The 12,029-nt window shown below is 38.3% G+C and overlaps 1 protein-coding gene across 5 annotated transcripts in view; it reads left to right on the forward strand.

The window, feature by feature from the left end:
• LOC144975223 (uncharacterized) overlaps positions 1 to 11,524 on the forward strand; it is a 56,777-nt gene extending 45,253 nt beyond the window's left edge. For all 5 annotated transcript variants that reach the window (XM_078919089.1, XM_078919092.1, XM_078919088.1 and 2 more), the window contains one exon: positions 6,166 to 11,524. In XM_078919089.1, the coding sequence (XP_078775215.1) occupies positions 8,775 to 10,511 (1,737 nt within the window). In that variant the 5' untranslated portion in view covers positions 6,166 to 8,774 and the 3' untranslated portion in view covers positions 10,512 to 11,524. The remainder of the gene's footprint in view (positions 1 to 6,165) is intronic.
• The last annotated feature ends 505 nt before the right edge of the window (positions 11,525 to 12,029 follow it).

Consider the following 12,029-nt stretch of genomic DNA (forward strand, 5'->3'; position numbering starts at 1 on the left):
TATTGCGTTATGAAGATGGATATTATGAATATTTCAAGGATTCAAGTACACTGCACTCTTCAAATTGGGTGGCAAGCCACTTGGAATGTCATTGTTATTGTTATTGATACATAATGCTGAACACTTATATATATATATATATATATATATATATATATATATATATATATATATATATATATGTATATATATATATATATATTATATATATATATATATATCCAATTCACCCGGTCTCGTGTAAAATCGAGTGCTCCACGGACTGAGCTAATCGGGAACCGATTGTCTACAACATGTAACTCGAGGTTTATTTTCTTTTCACCTGGGTCAAAGGAGGAAAAGTTTATGGTGATCGATGATGGCTCCCTTCGACAACCGTGTCTGTCTGGGTTGGTTGTTTGTAATGTGTTGTTTTATCAATGAAAACGTCTGGCCACAGGTCACAGACACACAAACATACACACACACTTACGCATTAACACACACACACATTCACACACACTCACGCACACAAAACACACATATTATATTATGCAGGTTACGAGAATGGACATTGGACATTGTTGTGGTTTTTATGTCCTATTATAGTGAAGGACGCAGACTACTGACTGACCGGGGGTCGGGCACGGCAATAGTAAACTTACTTGTGGATCCTGGAATCTTATTTATATGAACGGATGGATCTAAGATGAAATAACCAGTGTAAAATATAAGAAAGTTAAGTTGTTTTTGTTTGTCTTGTTGTTTTTGTTTTTGTTTGTTTGTTCTTTAAATTTATTTTGTTTTTGTAATATTTTTATTTGATTTTGTTACTTTATAAGTTGGTTTTTATTTTTGGTTGACTTTTTGTTTGTCGTTTTCCTTTTTTTTTATTTGGGGGGGGGGGGGGGGGGGGGGTGCTGTTATTTGTTTACAGGGTTTTTCATTTCTTTCTTTTTTCTCCATCGTTGTTTCAGTTAACATAATCTTTCTTCACTTTTGGTCAATTAAATCATATTTGGTTATCATTTTTTAAAATTATGTCTGAGTTTATGTGAGAAATAAATACTTGATATTTTTTCTATGTCAAAGGCTTGAAAAGAATTCCATTTTCGAAGTAAATCTATTGTTTTCTGGAATAGCCTACTCAACTTGTATGCTTGATACGTTTTTCAGAGTATATGCAATGTTATTGATGGACAATATAATATTGTGTTGGTTTGAGAGTATTTTAATAACTATTAATACGCCTAAGCGTACTTATTTGCAGGTCCTATAATTCAAATTTCTATGGGCCCATCGATGTAATGGAAAAACCCTCAAATCAACGTTAAATGGTGTCCTTTACAACAATGTTAAAGCAGGCCCACAATTGGATTCAATAGTCTGATCGTGGTTCTAAATAAAGAAAATCAGTACTTTTTATTCTTCATTCTGGCTAGCATTTTTCATATATCTTGTGATCAGATTGTGTAAAAGTCAAAACATGATCATATTTATAATGGGTTTTTTTCCCTCTGGATACGCTTTTATGCTCGTCGAAGAAATATTTCATAAGGGCGTCCTCCATTGTTTCGATAGTTTAGAGCCAGTTACTAAGTTACCATGCGTCATTACGAGGGAAGTGACGTTACGACTGTTGAAGAGTATTGCGTCCGGCTATCAGGCCTGCTAATATGTGAACGTAGCAATGATCCCTTGACAATTACTTTGGGTTATCAGACGTTCAAATATGTATGTAATCCCCCACTCATTCAATTCTCTCCAGGCCTGATTCTCACTTGAGGCGATACAAGCGATCTCCACTGTCAGCTGCTATGTTTTGGGGGGGGGCACCTCGAAAGACAGAACTCTCTGCTTTAGGTCCCTCTCTATGGTACCACTCCAGGTCTCCGTGTCGTGACCTCGTTTCCTCTTTCCTTGGGGAGTCCATCGCGGAAGCTTCCTTGTCAATGTGTCGTCAGATCTACGACAGTCTTTATTCATCCCATAGGGGAAATTTGTCTCTAGGGTCTATTCCAAGGGAAGACTGGAATAACCCAGGCGTCAGCCTGCAGTGCAGGGCCGCAAAATGAGCTAAGGCGAGGTGACTTGCTCAAGGCCACACAGTGCACCGACGGATGATCGAACTCGGTACCTTTCGGGTTCGAAGCAAAGACCGTACCGCTGAGCCACGCTGCCCCCAACCATTGGCATCTCCTCCTTTTGATGAGGCCTCTCCGGAGGACACATAGAGGTCTAAACCGATGTGTACTAAATTAATTTAAAGATATCAGGTTTGTTTGTTTGTTTGTTGTTTTTTTTTAAACATAATACCTTTTGGAGACGAGAAGGTCACATATTAAACTTTGTGTTTGACTTGAACCTTCAGTCCACGGTTTGGGTGACTTATCTGCACCACCGACATCGGCATACTTTAACAATGTTACGTTTGTGTGTAAAGCAGACACGAATGTCTAATAAAACAGCGAGATGCCTCGTATCTGCATCTTGTATCGTTGGCATTTATTGGTCACAACTATGCGATCCGAAGTTATACATTATATATATATATATATATATATATATATATATATATATTATATATATATATATATATGGGGGGGGGGGTGGGGGGAGGGTGAGAGAGAGAGAGAGGACAGAGAGAGAGAGAGACAGAGAGAGAGAGAGAGATATAGAGAGAGAGAGAGAGAAAGAAAGAGAAAGAGGTGAGTGAGAAAGAGAGATACTGTGTGTATGTATGCATGTATGAGTGTGTGTGTGTGTGTGTGTGTATCAATAAATTGAGTACCTGTCCATTATAAGCATTGTCTTTGATGAAAAAAAAAAAGATTGTATTTTTCGCCTTACAGGCTTCAGGTCTCGTTCTACATGTTAAGTCCAATCCAATCAAAGTCACACTGTTTCAGTTTTGATGATGGAACTATAACTGAAGATAGACACAACATTTGTGTGGTGTTAGATTATTATGGCTCTGTATTACTCGTATAATCATTATGTCCTGCTGTGTCACACATTTTTCTCATTGGGAGGGAATTCAGTAACCTTTTTGTACTTGGGGGGGGGGGGGGAGGCCTGAATGTGTGCCTTCACTCGGGAGTGAAGAGCAGCTCTCCTTTCTTGTTTTTGTTTTTGTTTTTTTTTCTGGTGCGGCTATTTGGTCTTGTAGTGTGACATCGGCTTTCGGATCGGAAGCTCTTGGGTTCGAGCATCGCTCGGCGCATAGTTGAGTCCTTGGAAAAAAAGGTCTTTACTCACATTCTCTCACCATACTTAGGTGTAAAATGAGTACCAGGTCGTTAACAGCGATGTTCTGTCCCCCCAAAACAAAAAAATTAATATCGCCTAACAGGCGTCATGTCTCGTCCTACATGTTAACTGTTACTGTTGGTCTGGGACCCTTTGTAGAGCACTTTGAGACTTCGAGTGGATGTTGCGCAATATAAAAACACGCATTTTAAAACATTGGGATGTACTTCGTATACCTTTAAATAAGATCCTCGTGGAAGTCTCAGGTTTGAGAGATTTTATCTGATCGATATTTGAAGGACTATTTTTGTGGCCAAATTTTTAAATACATGTTTTTATTCCCGAGTACTAGTGGACTAGTACAGTAGAATTCTATAGCAAGGCTCAACACAGCGGTCTATTGAGAAAATAATCCTCAATTTGCCTCTTATTTTATTAGTTCTTATTTTTATTTAAAAGTTATACCGGTCAAATCCAACGTATACATATATGCAGGTCAGAAATCCGAACCCACTTATGGGCCTAGTTTAACATTGTTGTAATGAACATTATTTTGCGTCATTTTTTTTTTTTTTTTGGAGATTTCCATTACAAAAATGAGCCCATAATGAATTGGGTTACCAGACCTGCAAATAAGGGCACGTCGGTCTAACCACTAGACCACCATATTATTATTTCACACTTCATCACCTTCATCGTCCAAAATATAAGCTTCGTTGACAATAAAACACGTCAGATGTACATTAATATTATTATGTGTGAACATTATACTTATACGTATATTTAGGTAAATATGCACTACGTATCTATAAATAGCACACAATAGCCTAATACAGTATTTTTCTACGCTTTTTCATTAATCATGATAATTGTTACAGTGAATGACATAATCAGTCGGATGGTGAAAAGGTTTGAACTGAGATGTTGCCAAGTTTAGTTAGAAGGTCAATTATTTGTATTTTTAAAATTAAAAATGAATTCTTGTCATAAATGATTAAAGCAACCCTTTTTGTGCATCTTAGGGAAATATCAAAGGTTAATTTCACGTCTAAATATTTTTTACAGCTGGTCAAGTTGAAAAAGTATGAAATTTGAGAAAAGTTGCTGGATACCTTTTCCCAGACATCTGATTAAAATGCTCTGGTGATCATATTCTTTCAGAAAATGCAAAAAAATGCAATCTTATTATGACATGCACTGACACAATTTGCCAATTTGCGTTTTCAAATAGTCCAGGGAAAAAAAATCCACCAGATCACAGATCACAGCGTGTCATATTATTACGCATTACATTACGCCTAAACTAATCATTAGTTGCCCCCTTTCCCAACACCCCCCCCCCCCAATCCCCTCTCTAATTCTAAAATCAATCGACTCCCACCCCTCACCCCCACCCCACTCCCTTCCCCACATCTCCTTGCTCTCGAAGTATTCTTCATCTGAACATTTTCATTCTCACTCTCTCCTCTCTCTCTCTCTCTCTCTCTCTCTCTCTCTCTCTCTCTCTCTCTCTCTCTCTCTCTCTCCTTCTTTCATTTTTTTTTCTTTTTTACCTTTTTTCTTTCTTAAGCCAATTATCCGCTAATCCCTCCCCTCGCCCTCTTCCCTCACAGCTCCTTTCCCACAGCTCCTTGGACTCCATTGTCTTTATCTCAACCCCCACTCACTCTCTCTCTCTCTCTCTCTGTCTCTCTCTGTCTCTCTCTCTCTCTCTCTGTCTCTCTCTCTCTCTCTCTCTCTCTCTCTCTCGTTCTTTCTTTCTTTCCTTCTTTCTTTCTTAAACCAATAAACCACCCCCCCCCCCCCCCCCCAACAGCTCCTTTCCCCTCCACAAACCTTTCCACCTTAACTTTGTCGTCTTCTTCCCTCCCCCCTCCCTCCCCACTCCACCTTCCCCAAAATCGATCAATAGATATATACGTAATATCGATATAATAACATTTGAACTGCTAACCATGTCAACAATCATTGAGGGCGACATCTTAACGTGTTGAGGTCTTAATCAACAATTATAATATTGTATTATATATTATATTATATAGACTACGAGATGAAAGAACATCGCAATTGTAATAGGTATATAATTTCATTCATAAACCAATTATTATAGGCAAGTATCTACAGTACCTACACATATAATTGTGAATACGACTGTGGACTCGAGAGAGGATTAAGGGAATGAATGAATGAATAATTGGTTAAGAAAGATGGAAGAGAGGGAGAGAGAGAGAGAGAGAGAGAGAGAGAGAGAGAGAGAGAGAGAGAGAGAGAGAGAGAGAGGAGAGAGAGAGAGAGAGTATGGGGAATAGTATAATAGCGATGAAGACTTCAATATTAGGTTAAATAGATTGAGTTTCTTAAGGCACACACACACACACACACACACACATACACACATGCACACACACAATAATATATATATAATAAAATAATAAGAGGAGAGGAGAGGAGGAGAGGGGAGGAGGAGATGAGAAGAGAGAGAAGAAGAGAGAGAGAGAGGTGTGTATGTAGAAAATGAGTAGGTATTAAAGGACATATTGGCCTTTATGTAAAGAAGGCTGTGTCTTAGAAATGGAGAGTATGAGAGATCTGGAGTGAGCTTTTGTAAAATGAGTAGCGTCGAGAAGAGAGAGAGAGAAGAGAGAGAGAGAGAAGAAATATGATGAAGAAGAGAGAGGAGGGAGAGATGAAGAGAGAGAGGAGAGAGAGAGAGAGAGGGAGAGAGAAAGAAATATATATATATATTGATAGATAGAGAGGAGAGAGAGATAGATAGATAGATAGATAGATAGATAGATAGAGAGAGAGAGAGAGAGAGACATCTCAATTTGCAAGTAGAGGGTAACAAATTTTTTAAAAGTTACTTTTACATATATTCATTGTTTATTGAAATGCTTCTAACTTATCTTTCTTTTTTTCTTTTCTTCTTTCTTACAGGTAACTCTGTTGGCCTTCAAGAACAGCCCTCTGGAAACTCCACGTTAGAGGGTGATCACCTTACAGTGCACCACATACCATCGATCTCCAAATATCATCGGAAACTCTTCCCCTTCTTGTCTTCATTCCAAGTTGATATAATTTGGTCATTTACTCAAAAGAAAGTACCTACCCGCTTTTAAATTCGACCTTGGAAATTAATATCATCAACGTTTATTTTTCACTTTCTTTCTTCTGGATAAAGCAACGCATGTTTTATAATATCATAAGACCTGTCTTAGAGAAAAAGCCTGACACTTCAACACTAATTTTTTGAAGAAAAAAAAAAAAACTCACTTCAACGTTTCAACGTTTTCATCGCTACAAAAATTGAGCCTCCTTTGGAGAGAGAGAGAGAGAGAGAGAGAGAGAGAGAGAGAGAGAGAGAGAGAGAGAGAGACTGACTCGGTATTGCACCATGTCATTCAATGATTGATTTGCCAGGTACTTTCACACGACAGGACGAGCCAAACGCCATCGGTGTCACACCAGTTTGTTATGTCAATTCTAACACGAATTTCAACACATTATGTCATGCCATAGGACTACTTTCAGCTTTACAACAACATCGCTGACCTTTACATATAATATTATTTAAATTACATCATCACAGAACAAATTAGTAACACATTGAAAAAAACGTTATCGACCTGTATCATACAGATTCATTTGCATCCATCATACAAAGAAGTGAAAAAAAACATCTTTGGATTTGTTAAGTAGAATGATAGTTGTGAAACTTAAAATTCATCTTTAAAAAAAAAACTGATTCATCAAAAGATATTTCAAAATAATATATCTATTTTTTACTCGTAATTCTAAACCAGTTGGATATCAAGTGCCAGCACAGAATTACCTCCCTTGACCAAGCTCCATTCCCCATAGGGAACGTTCACCTTTCCATCTTATCAAACGGCCCTCTCCAATTTCCAATTACCACCTGCACATTGCATCGGCTGGACGGATATTCTAGCCTTATCGTCTGTAATTCCACACTCCCTCCTCCTCATCACAAGACGTAAGCTTTCGTCATCGTTCGTATCCAAGACGTCATACAACAACATCGCCATTATCGCCTACGTCGTCATTGAGATTCGGTTCCATTTATTTTTTTCATCACAGATTTAATTTACAAGAGAAACACGTATATCCCCCCCCCCCCCACCCCCCTCTCCTTTCTTTTTCTCAATCATCAACCCTGAAACGGAAACATTTCAACAAATGATAGCTTTTTCCTGACATCTGATATTTCTTATCATTTCTATTCCATGACGCGTGTAAATCTAACCTATTACTTCGATACGTTTCTATGATAAGAGAATTTATAGATTTGTTGTGTCCATTATTTCAGACTCAAATAAACCACATTTAGAAAACACTCTACTTTCCTCGGTACTGACACAGGAGCCATTTAACATTATTGATATTTCAATTTTTTTTTAAAAGAAACAACAAAACATAGGCGTTGTTACTATAGTGATATCTTGTTATTTCCCTAACAATGGGAAACTGAATTAGCGGCAGAGCACTCAGATTTACTTAGCTACATTGAATTTAGCATTTCACCACAGTCTTCCTATTGATTTTGGAGCTCTCTAAAAAAGAAGTTAAACTACTCAAAGCTGATCGTTCATATCTTCGTCCATTCATCCATTTATTTGTTCTTTATCTTTATCCATTCATTCATGTCTTAATGACAACAAACCACGTCACCAATCCATGAAACAAAAGACGCATTCTCATTATAAGCATATTGTACTTTGTACCGTAGTACAACTTTAGGGTCACCAGAGCCAGTTATCGTTAACGCTTTGCCTGGCTATGGGGACGACGACGAATTTCATTCAATGATAAACGTAAATTGTTTTGGGAAACTCGAGAGGCTGTGAACTCATTTTCCTTTTGACATGCGATATGACTTGAGTGTTGTGAAGTACTCATACTTAATTCCGACTCTGTGGCTAATTACGTACGTTTTCGTCCAAAAACAACCATTGTCAAAGACATTTTTAGGGTCAAGTGATCAGATTGTGCGAGGGGAAAGATAGAGAGCGAGGGGGAGAGAAAGACATTGATGCTAATTAGTTTTTGTTGAAAGACTTAGGACATATATCAAGGAAATAGATTGCAGTAGAAATAGGTTACAGTAATAGGACTGGTAATTACTCACATTGACACACACACTCACACAAACACACACTCACATACACACAGATAGGCACGAGAGAAGGAGAGAGAGATAGGTAGAGGGATAGGTAGATATATAGATAGAGAGATAAATTGATAGATAGATAGATAAATAGATAGATAGATAGATAGAGAGAGAGAGAGAGAGAGAGAGAGAGAGAGAGAGAGAGAGGGAGAGAGAGAAAAGGATCAGAGATTATCAACACCATTTCACTTTGTTGACACAGGTCATTGCTCTCGGAGCTGATTGAACATTGTGATGTGTTCAACTATTGTTTAGAGACGATGTCACTACTATATAATACAATGAGACCATAATATAACTAGTTTACACAGCATCCAGTTATTCATCCATCTTCATACATTACAACAAGTACATCACCATGAAGGAATACTGCAACACGGTCGTTAAACAGGAACTAATGTCGTGTTTTTCCAACGACGACATCTTAAATCCGTTCTCCGACCAGAAAACCCTCAGCGAACTCAACGATTGCCCTGGGGACTACGACGATTTCGACATTGATCCCTCCATCGGGCTGTTCAACTTCAACGATGACGTCATCATGCAAGATTACTTGTTCTCCAGAGGAACTAGCTTTGGCTGCTACCCCAGCGATTCCATGGATTGCTCAGAGTTGTCATCATATAGTTCTACGTCTTCACCGTCAATCCAATCTAGAAATTCTGAAAGTTACGATTTGCCCCATGTGAAAGTGGAAGACAATAGGACAACAGCTCTGCCTAGCGTGGAAGAAGCTTTCGGCTCGAATTCTGTTAAAAATTATAGCAATATTTATCATAAAAACTCGAATAAGCGGAATATTCGTGATACTTTATTTATAAATACGGATATTAAGATTGGCAATGAAAGTAGTGACAATATTGTGACAAGGAACAATAATACATACGCGTGCTTAACTAATCCTACTTATTATTCCAGTCATGATTCCCAACAACGGAGTTTCAAACTCGTAGACAATGCGTTTCATAATAGTAACGGCCAAAGAGATTTTGTGAATGGAGTCGGTAGTCTCAGCAATGATAGTTGTAGCAGTAGTTGTAGTAGCAGCAATGGCAGCATTGAGTACGAGAGTGATTGGACCTTGACAACGGACGAGAAAAAGGATATGGTTGTTTTAGGCGTGGACATTTCAAACTTGATGCATGATTACGCCATGAAGTTACCTCAAAATAGCATCAGCAACGGAGCTAATGTTATACCTAATGGAAACGTATACTATACCAACGGTCTTTCTGCGGGAAACAAAACGCGTGTGTATCATGCAAGAGAAAACAACATGGCGGCTATGGAAGTTACCACTCACTTCCTGTCCCCACCAGCCAACACCCCTGCGTGCTTGTACACTCCAGCTTCCGGCCCGATGGCCCAGCCAACGTTTACGTTATCACCCCAGCAACGGCGTCACCAACCCGACCATTCGTCAGCCTTGTTACATCCGGCCACTTCAGAACGTATCATTCTCAAACCTGGAAACTCACTACTTCGTAAACCAAACGGCAACAGAGGAAGAGGCCAAAGGTTGCCTCATGGAGCAGGTCACCGGATGACCTCAACGGGGATTGACCCCATGCTAGGGAACTATCAACCTCAACCCCCTCATTCGTCCAATTCTTCATCATCTTCTTCTTCGTCACCAACGTCGAGTCCTAATTTGAACTCACCAAGCGATAGCATAGGAAGTTTATCATTGTCATCGTCACCACCTTCATCATTGTCATCATCGCCTTCATCAGCAGATTCAACATCGTCATCCTCGTCATATTTTTCAACCACCAGTAGCAGCCTTACAAACATTGGAAGCGGTAGTGGTTCCAAATCCGAGGAAAAAATTTACCCTTGCACATATCCGGATTGTAATAAAATATATAGCAAATCCTCTCATCTTAAAGCGCATCTCCGACGACACACAGGCGAAAAACCGTTCCACTGCTCCTGGCCGGATTGCGGTTGGAAATTCTCCCGTTCTGACGAACTGGCGCGGCACAAACGCTCCCACTCGGGCGTGAAGCCGTACAAATGTGATTTGTGTACCAAGTGCTTTAGTCGGTCTGACCACTTATCCAAGCACCGGAAGGTCCATAGAAAGAACAGGTGACCTCTTAAATTCAACAAGAAAAAGTGATTGTCCTTAAGTGCCCTTAGGCCAAGCATCGAAAAGTAACGATTAGGTCACAATCCCTTTGATAATGAAAATACGCTTAACTTAATCAGTAGTGATTTTTCATAGCCCGTGATTTGTTTTTTTTAAAATAATAATTATGAAACAGACTTTTAATCCATTATAATAAGATGAATCAATGATCCTGGGGATGTTAAACTTCATGGAATGCAACTCTCCAAAAATGGATAGATTGTGAAGTCGCTGGATTGTAAATTTGCCAGAACTAATCAAATTCTGGAATTGTCTTAGTAGTTTTTGAATGTTTGAGGAGAAATCCAGAAATTGCCACGGAAAATGGACACTCTCAACTTTCAAGATATTTTCACTTATATCTTGCTTTATCTACTCACCATTGCTCGAAACTACTTATCAATGGATAGATAGATAGATAGATAGATAGATAGATAGATAGATAGATAGATAGATAGAGAGAGAGAGAGAGAGAGAGAGAGAGAGAGAGAGAGAGGGTTAGAGGGAGAGAGATTTAGCAGAAGTTTTATAACCAATTTTCTACATGAAAAAAAGATGGCATTAAGTTTACAATCACTTTGATGCATTGATTATGGAATTGCTTGTACATATAACATAAATACCATTCCATTTAGGTGTAAATAGTAAACAATTGTAATTAATAAATATAATAATCAATAATAACTATAGTCAATGTATTACATTTAAAGTGTGAACGAAATATAAATGACGATCAGTAGTCAAAACGAAGCGGAAAAAAAGTTTCGGATTGTTGCCTTATCAGAGGGAAATATATACGCATTTGCTAAATGTTTAAATAGATATGAATGTCACATATTCGTGAATTTTACTGTTGAAGTTACAAAACAATTTCCTGCGTTGATAATGATGATTCTTAGTGAAGGTGAAGATGGGACGTTTAATTGACTTCGTCTCGTAGCTACACCTCAAATAAATGCTTACTCGTTTTACTGTAACATCGCGTGTTGAAAATGTTATATTTATGTTTTACATCTTTTTATTGCCTTTTTAAAAAGTAATCAATATTGGAGTTGGATTGGAGCTTATATAGAACCAAAACTCGTGGGAGCAGGTCTTGAATAATATTAACATTATATGGTAATGACAAACCGATGTGCACTTATTTGCAGGTCAGATAATAGAACGCAACAGGATTCAGTAGACTGAAGTCACGTCCACCAAGAAATGAGCAGCTTGGTTCTAAACAAAGAAAATCGGTACCGTTTATTCTTCATGCTGGCTAGAACTCTTTCACATGTCATATGATCAGAATGAATAAAAGTCAAAACATGATCAGATTTATAACTTTGTTCTCCTATGGATACACTTTTATGCTCGTAGGAGAAGTATTTTATAAGGGCGTCCGCCATTGTTCCGATAGTTTAGAACCAGTTACTAAGTTACTATGCGTCATTACGAGTGACGTCAACACTGTTGAAGCCTATTATGGGCTTGATTTAA

Source organism: Berghia stephanieae, chromosome 6, assembly GCF_034508935.2.
Source record: "Berghia stephanieae isolate SIO BIC M18660-M18661 chromosome 6, UCSD_Bste_1.3, whole genome shotgun sequence".
NCBI lineage: Eukaryota > Metazoa > Mollusca > Gastropoda > Nudibranchia > Aeolidiidae > Berghia > Berghia stephanieae.